At 37.3% G+C, this 14,519-nt stretch overlaps 2 protein-coding genes across 6 annotated transcripts in view; one reads left to right on the top strand and one right to left on the bottom strand.

The window, feature by feature from the left end:
- The window catches only part of LOC120417913 (thialysine N-epsilon-acetyltransferase), a 69,205-nt gene that overhangs the window by 11,840 nt on the left and 42,846 nt on the right, over positions 1-14,519 (bottom strand). The gene's annotated exons all lie outside the window — the stretch shown is intronic.
- The window catches only part of LOC120417910 (box A-binding factor-like), a 52,455-nt gene that overhangs the window by 681 nt on the left and 37,255 nt on the right, over positions 1-14,519 (top strand). The window contains exon 1 of one of the 4 annotated variants that reach the window (XM_039580142.2): positions 2,624-2,880. The exons of 1 other annotated variant lie outside the window; for it this stretch is intronic. In XM_039580142.2, the coding sequence (XP_039436076.1) occupies positions 2,787-2,880 (94 nt within the window). In that variant the 5' untranslated portion in view covers positions 2,624-2,786. Of the gene's footprint in view, positions 1-2,623; positions 2,881-14,519 lie in introns of those variants that run through there. 2 more of the 4 variants (XM_039580141.2, XM_039580144.2) reach the window with 2 other exon arrangements.

The following is a 14,519-nucleotide window of genomic DNA, read 5'->3' as shown; positions in this document are numbered from 1 at the left end:
CTTTAAAGTTGTTCAAGCAGATAAGATTGTCTCTCATTGAAATATGCGTTTCAAAGGTTGTTTTTGAAAATATTGGAATCAACATTCCTAGATCATTTTTTTTTCAATTCGGCCACTGTTGAAGTTGAGGTACGTTTTGGCAAAAAACAACTTCTCGTAAAAATGTAAATTATTAAACTTTTTTTTGTAATTTAATAATCTCTTTCCACATTGAAGTCTTGTTTTAACCCTTTTTTTATTTTCGAAATGTTTTGATGTTTTTTTGGCTTAAAAATAATTTTTCAAAAAAGCAGCTCTGAGAAAAATATTTTTTATATTCTGAGAAAATTTCCTATATCTCTTTCTAGAACTTTGAAAATCGGGAAATTAGTTTTTGATATACAGCCTCACAATGAATTCGAATCGATGAAAATGAATTTCTCGAAGTATCAGCCTGTAATTTTCAACTGACGATATCTGGGAAACAAATGGTTCGATTTACATTCAAACTTTTCTGATCTTTTCAATAAACGTATTTCAACAATTTTATAATCAGGTCAAAACAAAATAAGGAAAATTATGTATTTTTAGACCATTTCATAAGTTAAGCTTGATTTAAGTTTTTGAAATTATTGTTATTGCACAAAAGTTTCAATGTTTAACATTAAAATTGGGCCAATAGATTCCGAGATATCGTCTGTGGAAAATTACAGGCTAACTGGATTACACTTAGAAAATTTCATTTTCATCGATTCGAATTCACTGTGACTGTATCTCAAAAACTAACTGCCCGATATTCAAAGTTTAAGAGAGAAAATTATAGGAAATTTTCCGGACTTTTCAAAATATTTTTTTAGAGGTTTTTTTCTTCCAAGAATTATTTTTTCCCCTTAAAAAACCTATAAAAAATCGAAAATATATACCTAAAATTTGCTATGACTTGAAACATTACATTTTATCAAACAAATTGCTTTTCGATAGTAAATTCAATTATACTTTCAAAAATGGATTTTGATATTTTTTTGTTCCGGCTTATATCTCCTAAACAAGATTTTGCACCATCCCACTATGGCTCAGAATAAGATTTATTTATAGTCCCCTAAAACATATAAAAAAATAACGAAAATTAGAAACTACGTATTTTGGGAATTCAATTCAATTTTTTTTTTCGCGTGCCCACTTTTTTTTCTGAAAAGTCCTCTTCATAACCTAAAACTTTGCGCAAGACACCAAATCAATCAGAATACCCGTTCTCAAGATACAGAATTTTATACATTTATGACACATTCCGCCGTGACGTCGAAACGCTTAGACTTTTCTTTTTTCAGTATTTCGGCTGTAACTCAAAAAATATATTGAAAAGGTACATATGTTATTGCAGATTCGGAAATTATACTAAATTTCCTATGAGAAAGAATGTTGAAACATTATTTTAAGCGAATATTCTGTTTTTGAGAGGGGAATAAGTAACGTGACGTTGCAACGCGTGACTTTTTCTTAATCCTGACTTAATTCTTGTTTCGTCATAAACTCAGCTCTGTTATAAGGCAAATTTGGCGTTCTTCTTCCGTTTTTAGTGTGAAATTGGCCAACAAATCGAATGCAATCATTAGTTTTTCGAAAAAATCAAATCTTGATTTTTAAAGACCACTTACATTTCGTGACGTTGAACGCTCTGTTTTTGAAAACAGGGTTTTTCGATGCGTTGCAACGTTACGAAATTCTAGTTTCAAATTAAATCATAGTTTTTGTTAATTTGAACAACAATAGGTTATGATTTTATTAAAGTACAGTACAAGGACATGTTAATTGATCCCGCCTATTTTAGCCCTGCCTTTACAACGCAAAAAAATGGCAAACTTACACTAGTTCGAAAATATACTTAACATAAGATAAACTGCAAATCCATGACATTTCCGTTTAGTAAATCTAGAAGCCTACAAAATGCAATCTATAGAATAATTTTTGGATTTTATTTCTCGGAAAACCAGGAGTTTTAAGAAAATGGTTTTAAACGCTGATTTTATCACGAACAGATGCATAACTTAATCATCTTGTACATAATGATATTCAAATGATCAATTAATGAAAACCATGATTTTTGAAGCTTCAAGTAGTCAAGAATCGAGGAAATATATCCAAATAGCTCATACACGATTTTCAAAATTTTATTCTATGGTGTACATTGCCGGAGAATTGTGTCATTTACATACCCATTTTGCGTGACCAAAATTGTATGGAGACATGTATGGAAAAAACTAATGATGCAAAATTACTTCTTTTGACGTAGAGAACACATCGACAAAGTTCATTCAAAACAGAAAATAAAACTCAAAAAATCGACAAAAATTGCGAAATAATTATTGTTTTTCCAATTCCAGTTCCCGAATGAGTAAAAAAATACTTAAATTTGTTACAATACAATTCAATAACAAAGGCAAACTACGTTAAAGAGAAATTCAAATAGAAAACAACAATAAACTGTGCATCGGTGTAACAAATTGAAATGAAACCCCAACTAAACTGCCGTAACTGCGCCGTTTTGCTGTTCTATATGCCCGGTCACACACAAACTGTCGTCGTAGAAGTACCTAGAAACTCTATAATGTCGTTCGATCTGCTGGTGAGCCCGAGGCGAAAACGTTCTGTATGACGGCAAACTGGCCGGTTCGTAAACTTTGGCGGACACGGTTGATGTAACATTTAGTGCAATACTCCGTTGGACGAAAGGCAACACGTGGCCGTTGGACCGTTCAATGCTGAGGGGTGCATGGTGACGGAGGACGAGCAGGACTCCAGCTGGGAATATGCATTGTTTTGAGGGCAAGTCACTCTATAGAAATTGTTTTTTTAAGTGCGTTACCCGTGACTTGCGAGTGAGTTGGGAGAGCCATGAACTTGGTAAGAACTATGTTCATAGATAAACTGCTTTTAAGTTTTGTTTTAAAAGACGAATTAAGTTTTTTTTTTTCAATTCAATTAAAGCTTGTTTTTAAAAACAGAATGCATTCATGACACTTTTCATTTGAGGATACTAAATACTGACAACACTGTTCAAGTTACATGAACAATAAACCCATTCCAGAATGGCAGAGAACCTAATGGCCGATCCTAAACCATCAATCCTTAGGTGCGAGTTGGATTCCCACTTGAAACAAGTAGTTTTTGTTCATATTGTATGCTGTTAACGGTAGAGTAGCAATTGTAAAATAAATTGATTAATTTTGCTAAAATGAAATTCGAATCTATCCTAAGCTAGTATAATTTAGATCCGTGTTTGATTTGATTTTATTTAACAACAAATCGAAACTAACAAAAAACTGCCGACAAAGTGCATCGAAATTGAATAGGTACCAGGTTTCAAGAGTGCCCCTCAAGTATTTGTTTCTCGAGTTCCAAGTGGTCGGACCTTTTCCTTTTGTGTTTTGTATGATGCAGAAATAGATACACGAGCCTTGTCAAAATATTTTCCCAAATGCATTTTTTTGTCTGTTTTTCCATTGCATTGGGACCCTCTCTCGGGTCGCGTGGCTTATGCGTCTTGTGTCCACTCCACTGTTTGTTCTTTCTTTGTGCGATCGTTTTTTTTTCGTTCTCGTCTTGGGTCAAAACCGGAAATCTGGTAAAACAAAAGTATTCCATTTATGTGAGTTATGCGGCCACTTCCTGAATGTACGGAAAGTGTTTTTTTTTTGGTTGAGTACAATTTTATTGCACTTTTTTGTTGTTGTGATCAACTAGACTGTTTGCTGTGGAGTTAGAAATATTTGCACAATTTATGGTAATATTTACTGAATTTCTGGCTTTTATTTGCTTAGGATTTGAGCATTGTTTGTTGAATCTTTGGGACACATTTGGTCAGTATGTCAACAGTTTAAGAATTCCGAAATTTCCCAAAAAAACCACGAAAAGAAAACATCCATAAAAGTTGATCATTTCACACCTTTACGATGATTTACTGTGGCTCACAAGTGATGGTGGTGATCGTCATCTGGCAGAGGGGTTCACGCGTTGTGCACGTTAAAAAATATTATGACACTTGTTTTACGACACCAAACTTTTCTCCGGACTGTGAACCGAGTAAAGGCAGGTCATAAAAACAATCTAAAATTCCAATCCTAGCGCCATAAATTAGAGCAAACGATACGCGAACCTGAACACATCGTTTCACATGTGGCCACTTGAAACGTGCTATCGATTTCAAGGAGGACAACCATTAAAGATAAGGACCTCTTGACTGTATGACACATAACTACTGATATTATAGTTGTAATGATGATTTTATGACGATTTAGAACATTAAATCCTCCAGGAAAGTAACTTTCCATAGTTTTTATGTGTTAAAACTTTCTTGAAAAAGACAGTCCACCAAGAAAGTATGTATGTAATTCAAGCATAAAATGATCCACTTTGTCTAACCCATAAATCTTTCAACTTCACCTTAAAAACATACGTACACGGAAAACACTTGTTGCACGCTTAGTTTGGTTTCATTTTTTTATGCACTTCTTCAACTGAGTCCAACAACATCCACAAAAAAACGTGTGCTTACATTTTTCCTGGACCAGAGCGCGCTCTGTTTGCTGTGTTTACGCGGGGTCATAAACTAGGGATCCTCAACGAGCAGGAAATTCGAGCCGTCCGTTTCATTCCGGGTCGAGCAAAACAGAACAAGAACACACACACAAAAAAAAAGTCCTGGAAAATCCCAACCCGTGATGATACGGGAGAAAGTGTGAGAACGCTACTACAACGCTGTCAAATAATTTGTGGAATAATTAGGACCCGCCAGGGATTTGAGCTCTGATTAATTGCACTTGCTTTTTTAGTCGAGCTTCGAGAATCCCCAGAAGGATTAAACACGGTTCGGTTCGGGCCTCATTTGCTCGGATGACAAATCGGGCTTAACCGACGGTGTAATTGTGGTTGAGCAATTCTCTGAGATTTCGGTCATTTGATTTTTTTTTTGTATTTTTTAATCCGGCTGAAACTTTTTTGGTGCGTTAGGAATGCCCAAAGAAGCCATTTTGCATCATTAGTTCGTTCATATAATTTTCCATACAAATTTGGCAGCCGTCCATACAAAAATGATATGTGAGAATTCAAAAATCTGTATCTTTTGAAGGAATTTTTTGATCGATTTGGTGTCTTGGGCAAAGTTGTAGGTATGAATATAGACTACACTGAAAAAAATGATACACGGTAAAAAAATTTTGGTGATTTTTTATTTGACTTTTTGTCACTTAAACTTGATTTGCAAAAAACACTATTTTTATTTATTTTTTCTGATATGTTTTAAAGGACATCAAATGCCAACCTTTTTTTGTTTTTCGTGAAATTTTTCGATCTTTTCGAAAACAATATTTTCAAAAAAATTCAATCAACACTAACATTTCAAAAGGGCGTAATATTGATTTTTTGGCAAACAGTGACAAAAACTTTTTTTACCGTGTATAATTTTTTTTCAGTGTACTCCATATCCATGCCTACAACTTTGCCGAAGACTCCAAATCGGTCAAAAAATTCCTTCAAAAGATACAGATTTTTGAATTTTTATATATAATTTTCATATGGACAGCTGCCAAATTTATATGGAAAATTATATGAACGAACTAATGATGCAAAATGGCTTCTTTGGGCATACCGAAGGCACCAAAAAAGTTTCAGCCGGATAAAAAAATACAAAAATTACAATTAAAGAAAAAAGACTGATTCCGTAGAGAACTGCTCGGTTGCGAGTGAACGAACTTTGGCTGGGTACTGGAGAAAATTTGTTCAGGTTTTGAATTTGTGCTGCGATTTAATTTGGCTGAATTTGATTTTTGGTTTTAATTTCAAGCCTAATTTTCGAAATTTTGAAATAAAAGTGCAGTCATATTTGAAACAGTTTACAGATCGACCAATAAATGTTTTAAAAATAAACTTCGCTGCACGGAGAAATATCAATCCCAAAAATCGTTAACAAGCATTCATGAAATTCCGAACCACGAACAATGTGTTATGAAAAACTTGCCTTGCAATTTGAACAGTTTGTTCGTGGTACCGAATTTCATGGACGCTTGTTCACGTTTTTGGGAACTGATTTTTCTCCGTGCAGGAGATGGTGATTTTAGCGGATTGCAGACTAGATTTTGCCATGTCATGTGATGATTGTCTAAGCCCAAGTTGCCTAAGAATTTATAACTGGGAATAAAACCAATTCCACTTGAACCAGATGTTAGTCGTACCGGTCGCTCCAATCACCACCGCGCACCAAGGAAAAAGGAAAAGGCTTTGGAAGACGGGAAGTGTTGATGTTCCACTTTTTTAAGGAGACAATGGAAAACCTCCATGGTGTCCCCAAATTTGTTTCGCTTGGAGTTGGACGGTTTTTGGGAAGGTAGAAGGTCTATAATACGCTCTGAGCCAATAAATGTGTAAAAATCATAGAAAATCGATAATTTAACCGCTTGACTAAAAAGTTTAACAATTTTTCACAAAATTATTAATTACATTTTTACAGTGTTCAAAATTGATCTTGGAGAGCTGCAAATTTAAAAAAATGATTTTTTTGAAAACTGGTAAAAAGTCGAAATAGAAAAAGGTTGATTGCCAATTTGACCAAGTTGTTTTCTTCCTCAAAAGATGCCATTTTTTGTCATCTAAAACATATCCAAAAATGAGGTTTTTCAATACTGGATATTTTGCGCAATTCAATATTTTGTATGAATAGTCCAACCAAAAAAATAGTATTTTTTTAAAGGTAACTATTTTTTTCTGATAAGTCCTAAACAATATCTACACAAAATTTATCAGAAAATTCGTTCTTAAGGTTCTGAAAAGCATCATTCCTGGTCGGCCATTTGACGACCATGTTTGTTTTTGAAATACCGTCAGTGAGATTGGGTCAAAGTGATTTTTACTGATTTGACAATTTCTCAGGTTCTTCTCAATGAAATTAAATTCTGTTAAAATGGTTGAGTAGGGGACATCTTAAGATCACTTAGCTGAAAAAATCTCGTTCATACAACAAATCCTGTCATTTTGGCAGCTGTCTTAAATTGAGGTACGTTTTTGGCCAACAATTTCGTCTCGAAAAATCAACTTTTTAATATTTTTGCAGGAATTGCTCGAAAAGTACCTAAATGTTTGAAAAACTCTCCTTCAAACATAGTAGCATGTCAATACGATTCCCTCAAACAAGAAACACTGTTGGATGACTTGTTTTTACCATATTGTTGTATTTGAGCTTAATTTTACTTTCATTTGACCCAATGTCACCCCCTCTAAGGGGTGATATTAGGTCTATTTTCAAACGATTGGCATTTAAGGTAGAGTTCATCAAACTCCACCATATTTTGGGAAAATGTGTGTGAACTATCTAAGAATAATTCTACGTTGAAAGATTTTTGATTTTATTTAAATTGTTTTTGTTAATAAGAAATTACGAGTGGTGTATCGTTTTTTGACCCTTAGTCAACCCCACTGACGGTACATCCAAATCTTGAATCAGGAAGCACCAATCAAAAACTGGTTTTCTACACGTTGTTTTTAGAAGCCTCAGGGCTAAAAAAATGCGGTTTTTTGTCCCCTAAATTGTATAAAAAAAATCTCGAAAATAAAAAAAAACGTATTTTGGGAAAATTAGTTTTTGTGAAAATAAGTTAATTAATATTTTTTGCAATTTTACCGTTTTTGACTTATACGTCATGAATTTATTTGTGTTAAAGGAACGATAGTAAGTGGTATGACAACTGTGATAGTACTTTAAAATAGGTGAATATTCCTCAACAATACCTACAACTTTGCCGAAGACACCAATTTGATCAGATGATTCATTCAAAAGTTACAGATTTTTGAATATTTACGTACCATTTTTGTATGGACAGCTGCCAAAATTGTATAGAGGCCACTTTGGTCATAGGAAAGGCCCCAACAAAGTTTGAGCCAAATAAAAAATTAGAGAAAGTAATTTTGGTCGAAATCGGCCGGCTCAAATGATTTCGAAAAACTGTCAACGTAGGATTGTTCTTAGATAGTTTACCAACAATTTAACAAAATATGGTAAAATCATTTGAAAACTGACCCTATCTCACACTGTCTGACATTAGATCAAATGAAACTAAAATAACGGTCAAATCCAAAGAATGGGTTAAAACAAGTCATCCAGTAATGTTACTTTTTCCCTATCGTTTTAACAAGCTACAATGTTAAAAAGTGGAGATTTTTCAACATTTTGAGTACATTAAAAGCAATTTTAAAAATGAATAATTAATTGATTGATTTTTAGAGAGGTCCTTTTTGGCCAAAAACTTACATCAACTTAAGACAGCAGTCATAATGACAGATTTGCCTCCTCCTCGTTCCAGTTTTCGAGGTTCAGATCCGACTGCGCACCGCATTTGGCCATTTGCCAGGTTAGAACCAGGTTAGCCACTTCAATTTCCAGATGTTTCTTTACGGCCGCAACCACGAGTTATATTTTTGGTTTGTTTTGATGTTTTAACGTTTGTCCATCAGCCTAAGATAAAATTTGAAGGGTAGGAATACGCTAATTGATTAGCGATAATCCTAATCAACTAATTGTAAATTCTAATTAACTAAACGATTATTTTAAGTTAATTAGAGCGTGTGTCTCACCCCTCGGGATTTGTTCTAGGACCAATTTTTAGGTAATTTTTTTCCCAAAGTTTTCTTAAGACAAAACCCCCACTCCCCCCCCCCCTGACGTTTTTTTTTTAGTTTTGTAGAGGGGAGATTCAACCCCAAGCTTCATCCACTTTTTTATCGCTCAGATTCATCAATTTACCAAAAAACGTTTCCAAAACATAGTTCAAAATTTTAAGCTCGATTAACCTTAATGTTTCTCAAACGCTAGTAGTTTAAGCCTTGTAGTACTGGCTGTATTATACCCTTCGAGTGGTCAGCGGATTTGCATATCCTTAACTCATTCCACAATGTCCTGGCTTAGGTCTTGCCAGAAACTAACCGACCCTCGATGATGTGTCGCCAGAGGATCAACTTGAATGCATAATTCATTATTGTGACTTTTGGGCAGAGAACCGCATAATCGCGTGCTTGACGCCCACCGAAAGCTGTTTTGGAAACGTAGCTTACGCTTGTTATCTGCCCTGTATACAGATGTATCCTTAGAGCTACCAATCTGTGGAGTTAGATTACGAGCTCTGCTGGATGTCTAGCCCAGCCCAGCCAGCATGACGTGCGCCCGTGAAGTCTGGCGATACCGCAGAAGAGTTGCCAGGCGCATGTGCCAATCCGTCAACGAGCATTTGCCAGATGCCAACGCGAAATTCGGCGCAGGCGTCCCTCACTGCAATTCGGATTGTTTCTGGGCGTTGGCCATCGGGACGGCCTTCCACATTAATTCCATTCGTTCGTTCCGTTCCGTCCCAGTGTTGGTCCTCACTATCAGCAGGATATTTATAGGTCTGACCGCGCGCACTCGGGGCCATTCCGGAGAAAGGGGCGCATGTGCGCCTAGATTTCATCAGGCAAAATGTATGTACGCCCCTTTTGGAGATGACGTCGGAATGTTACTGCCAGAGAAAGAATTTCTAGCTGTTTTATCACAATCTTTGCACAACAGAGTTCCGTTATCGGAGCTGAGTTTGCTTTGCATGAGTAATTGTTTGCGCTGCTAGAGTGCACTTTGTTTCACTGTAAGGGCTTGAACAAAACATTCACAGCATCACTGGACCTCAGGGTAGGGTGTGTGGCAGCAAGCCTTCAAGAGATAAGGAGATGAGTCATGTTGGGTTTGGCAGGATTAGGTGAAGAGCAATAAAACAATTTTGCTAACCACAGGTGCCAATTATGCGAAAAAAAACATTTAGTTGCGGATGATCTTTCATGTCTTTAAGAATGAGTCACAAACAGTAAGAATTAGGAAGTGGCAAAACAAAAGCAAAGTATCTTTTTAATTTTGTGTTTATCACATTAACATCTTATGAACATGAATGAAAAAAGTGTTTTAAAATGCATCCAAAATGCAAACTTTTGAAAATGTTTGTACCAGCCTTAGTTTGATAAATAAAAACCTCACCTGACCCCTTAGTTTGATAAATTCTGACAAAAAACGTTACTTAATCCACCGTAGGGTGGTTGATGCCTTCCTCACAATAACACAGTTTTGTTTTTGGAAAATTAAAAATGTTCAACCTACAAATGATAGGGTTAGCAGATTTACAATCTTATAGTATCATTTGAAAGGCATTTTAATTATCCAACAAACGATGGATCGCATTATCGATCCGGATATTACTTTTATCGAAATATCTGAGATCCGGCTTCCAAAAACTGTACACCCAGAACAGGGTATCGGCATACGAGAGGATAAAGAGCACGATTCGGTAGTAAAATGGTACTGTGTGCGGACGGAGAGGATAAATCCCGAAATTACCGAGAGTACTTTACTCATGGTTCATCTTCAAAAAAAGTTCATCTATCAAAAAAAAAGTACCGGTACCGAGACTCGAACCCAAGACCTTCGACATATTGAACCGTGCCTTTGCCATATGGGCCACCATGGTTCGGTAACTAAGTGGCGGTCATTTGTCCATATAAGCCACTCAATAGGATGAACTGTTCCAATGAACGAATGAACACGCGAGAGGACTTTACTCTCGCAAAATAGCACTTTCCTCACGTTTCTTTTCGTGAGGACTATCCCCTCGTTTTTTAACTTTGGGTGTATAAATAACACTTAAGTGCTAATTACTTTTGATAGGGTTATCAGATCTTCGAGGTTTTAGACTCATTTCTCAAGGTCTTTCAGTTATCTAAATAACGACGGGTCGCGTAATGAACCTGAACACTATTTTCATCGAAATATCTGAGATCCGGCCTCCAAAATGTGTATAAATAACACTTAAGTGATAATTACTTTTGATAAGGTTATCAGATTTTCGTTAGAAAGGTCTTTTAAATACCTTTCTAAAAATGTATAACAAGAAGGGTTTTCTTACAAAAACCACCCTTTTTACTCTCTTCCGGAGTGCAGTCAAGATCGTTTTTATCATAACTTTTGAAGTACTTAAATAAACTTGCTGATTTTAAATAGAGACTTATGGGACCCCAAGATGGATCGAATGAGACCAAAACGGTCTAAATCCGCTCAGCCAATCCGGATATAATCGAGTGACAGTTTTTTGTCCACCCACCTACACACATCCACACAGACATTTGCTCAGAACTTGATTCTGAGTCGATATGTATACGTGAAGGTGGGTCTAGGAGCTCGTATTAAGAAGTTAATTTTCGAGTGATTGTATAGCCTTTTCTCAGTAAGGTGAGGAAGGCAAAACCGACTAAACCTGCTTCGGTAAAGTCGCTGGTAGGCGGCTGGACTCTTAATCCAATGGTCGTAAGTTCAAATCCCGTTGTGGTAAGCAATTAGGGACAGATATAGGTTTTTTGTCCTCCTTTCAAGCCTTCGGGCGCCTACATTTCTCAAAGAGGTCACCAAGACCAAGAGTACCAAGATTGAATGTTTCTGAATATCAAGTACATAAAAAATAACCTCATTTAACGAAATCTCACATAAAATCACCTAATTTTTTTTAAAGAGTTCCTAAATATCTAAAGTGTACACTTCAACTTTAATCTTATGCTTAATCGATGCAAACATCAAAACTTATGTGTTTTTTTCTAATCTTGAGTTGACTTGATTTAATTTATGCTTAACATTTAGGGAAATATTTTTTTCCTCAACTAAATAAAGAAAAGGTAATTGAAAAACATTTCTAGTTGCTATTTTCAAGAATTTTTATTATTAAGAATACATTATCCGGAATGGACGTTATCCGGAATGAAATTTCCCGAAATGGACGTTTCCCGGAATTGACATTTCCCGGAAAAGTGAGTTTTTTTATATTACCTGATTTGACAATGAATTGATTTGACCTAGTCACATTTAAGGAACTCGATATTTTGACAACAATATGAATGATAAATACATGAATGATAAGTGTAATGTTCGGACACGAACAATAGAAGCAAGCGTTGATTATTGAACCAATACTTTATTAACCACCACGAGATGTAACAATGTAGATCGACAGATATTAGAAAAACACTAGATGTTTTTATCATTTTTTCAATGTGATGTTATGTAAAAATTTTCTTTTCTTTTGTTAACACTGGAACGTCCAACGCATGTCCAACTTACATGGACGCCCAAGCCTCCCAAAAAAGGTGGAACGGTAACTTCAACTCGCTGGTTCTCGGGCATTACTCAACCAATCGGGACGGTTCTTGTTTCCAGTGATTTGTAAGAATGTCTAGATAATCCTAAAATTTTGCAGAACTTGATTTGAACAAATCTGTAATTTCTGCGATTTTTGGCGATTTTTTTTTTACGCGCGAAAAAAAAGTTGGAACGATGTTTTTGTTTGCAAAAATTACAGATTAGACATCCTAATAAATCACTGGAAAGAAGAATCATCTTGATTGGTTGAGTTATATACGAGAAACATTGAGTTGAAGTTACCGTTCCAACTTGTTTGGATCTTGGGCGTTGGAATGTTAATCAGTTGACTTTTGTGACTAAATTCTACCAAATTTTACCACAAAGCAGAATGATTATTTTCAAAGAAGGGAAAACCTCTAGAAAATAAAAATCTTTCATAAGATCAAAGTACAACGTGTACTTTCTTGAGGTTTTCGCTACTTTAAAAATAAACATTCTACTTTATAATTAAATTTGGTAGAATTTAGTCACAAAAGTCAACTGATTAACACAAGAAGGGAAATCTCTTACACGAAATCCCATCACATTGATGAAAGAGTGTTCATTTTCAAAGAAAGGAAAACCTCAATAAAGTACACATTATACTTTGATCTTCTGAAAGCTTTTTTATTTTCTAGAGGTTTTCCCTTCTTTGAAAATAAACATTCTGCCTTATAATAAAATTTAGTAGAAATTAGTCACAAAAGTCAACTGATTAACAAAAGAAGGGAAAATTCTTACATAACATCACATTGAAAGAATTTTAAAAACATCTAGTGTTTGTCTAATATATATCGATCTACATCGTTACATCTCTTACTTTACTTTACTTTACTTTTACTGCTCGTACAACCTCCGGGTCATGAGCTGTCTCCAGATGCGCTGCCACTGAACTCGGTCTTGGGCTGCTAATCTCCAATTCCGACTCGGAACTCCCACACTTCTCAGATCTTCCTCCACCTGGTCTAACCACCTCGCACGTTGCGCCCCCCTCCGCCGCGTTCCAACCGGCTCCGAATTAAACACCAACTTCACCGGATTGATAGTCTGGTTCGGTTGGCGCGCATCCAGCGCGTCCGGCATTCTTGCGACGTGTCCGGCCCACCGGATTCGGCCAGCCTTGGCGACCTTCCGAATACTTGGCTTGCCGTAGAGTTGCGCCAGCTCGTGATTCATCCTTCTCCTCCATACCGTGTTCTCACGCACGCCGCCAAAGATCGTCCTAAGCACTCGTCCCTCGAAAACTTCAAGCGCTTGCAGGTCCTCCTTGAGCATCGTCCACGTCTCGTGCCCGTAGAGGACGACGGGTCTTATCAGCGTTTCGTACATGGTACACTTTGTACGCCGGGAAAGATGACCAGACCGTAAGGTCTTGTGGAGTCCGTAGTAGGCACGACTACCGGTGATGATGCGCCTCCGAATTTCTCTGCTGCAGTTGTTGTCCGACGTAACCAACGATCCGAGGTACACAAACTCCTCCACAACCTCGAACTCGTCGCCGTCGATCGTCACGCTCGGTCCTATGCGAGTCCTAAGGGACTCGGTTCCTCCTGCCAGCAGATACTTCGTCTTCGCAACATTCACCTTCAATCCAACCTTATCCGCTTCCCGCTTCAATTCGGTGTACCGCCTGGCCACCTCCTCGAACGTTCTGCCGACAATGTCCATGTCGTCGGCATAGCAGATGAACTGGCTGGATCGGTTGATAATCGTGCCCCGCATGTTGAAGCCCGCCCGCCTCATAACACCTTCAAGCCCAATGTTGAAACAGAGGCCGGAGATACCGTCGCCTTGTCGCAATCCCTTGCGCGATTCGATCGGGTCGGACATCGCTCCCGAAATATTCACGCTGCACCGCGCCCCGTCCATCGTTGATTTCACCAGTCTGATCAGCTTCCCGGGAAAGCCGTTCTCGTACATGATCTTCCATAGCTCTTCGCGATCGACCGAGTCGTACGCGGCTTTGAAATCGATGAACAGGTGGTGCGTCGGGATCTGGTACTCGCGACATTTTTGGAGGATTTGGCGTAGCAAAAAGATTTGGTCCGTCGTCGATTTCCCCTCCACAAAACCGGCTTGGTACGTCCCTACGAAATCCTTTGCTCGCTCCGACAGACGACAGAAGATGATCTGAGACAGCACTTTGGAGGCCGCGTTGAGAATGGTGATAGCTCGATAGTTCTCACATTCCAACTTGTCCCCCTTCTTGTAGATCGGGCATATTACTCCCTCTTTCCACTCCTCCGGTAGCTGTTCTGTGTCCCAGACCTTGACTATCAGCCGGTGTAGACAGGCCGCCAGCTTGTCCGGGCCC

This window comes from Culex pipiens, chromosome 3 (assembly GCF_016801865.2).
Source record: "Culex pipiens pallens isolate TS chromosome 3, TS_CPP_V2, whole genome shotgun sequence".
In the NCBI taxonomy this organism is placed as follows: domain Eukaryota; kingdom Metazoa; phylum Arthropoda; class Insecta; order Diptera; family Culicidae; genus Culex; species Culex pipiens.
The sequence above is the reverse complement of the archived record's forward strand: the minus strand, read 5'-3'. Positions and strand labels throughout refer to the sequence as shown.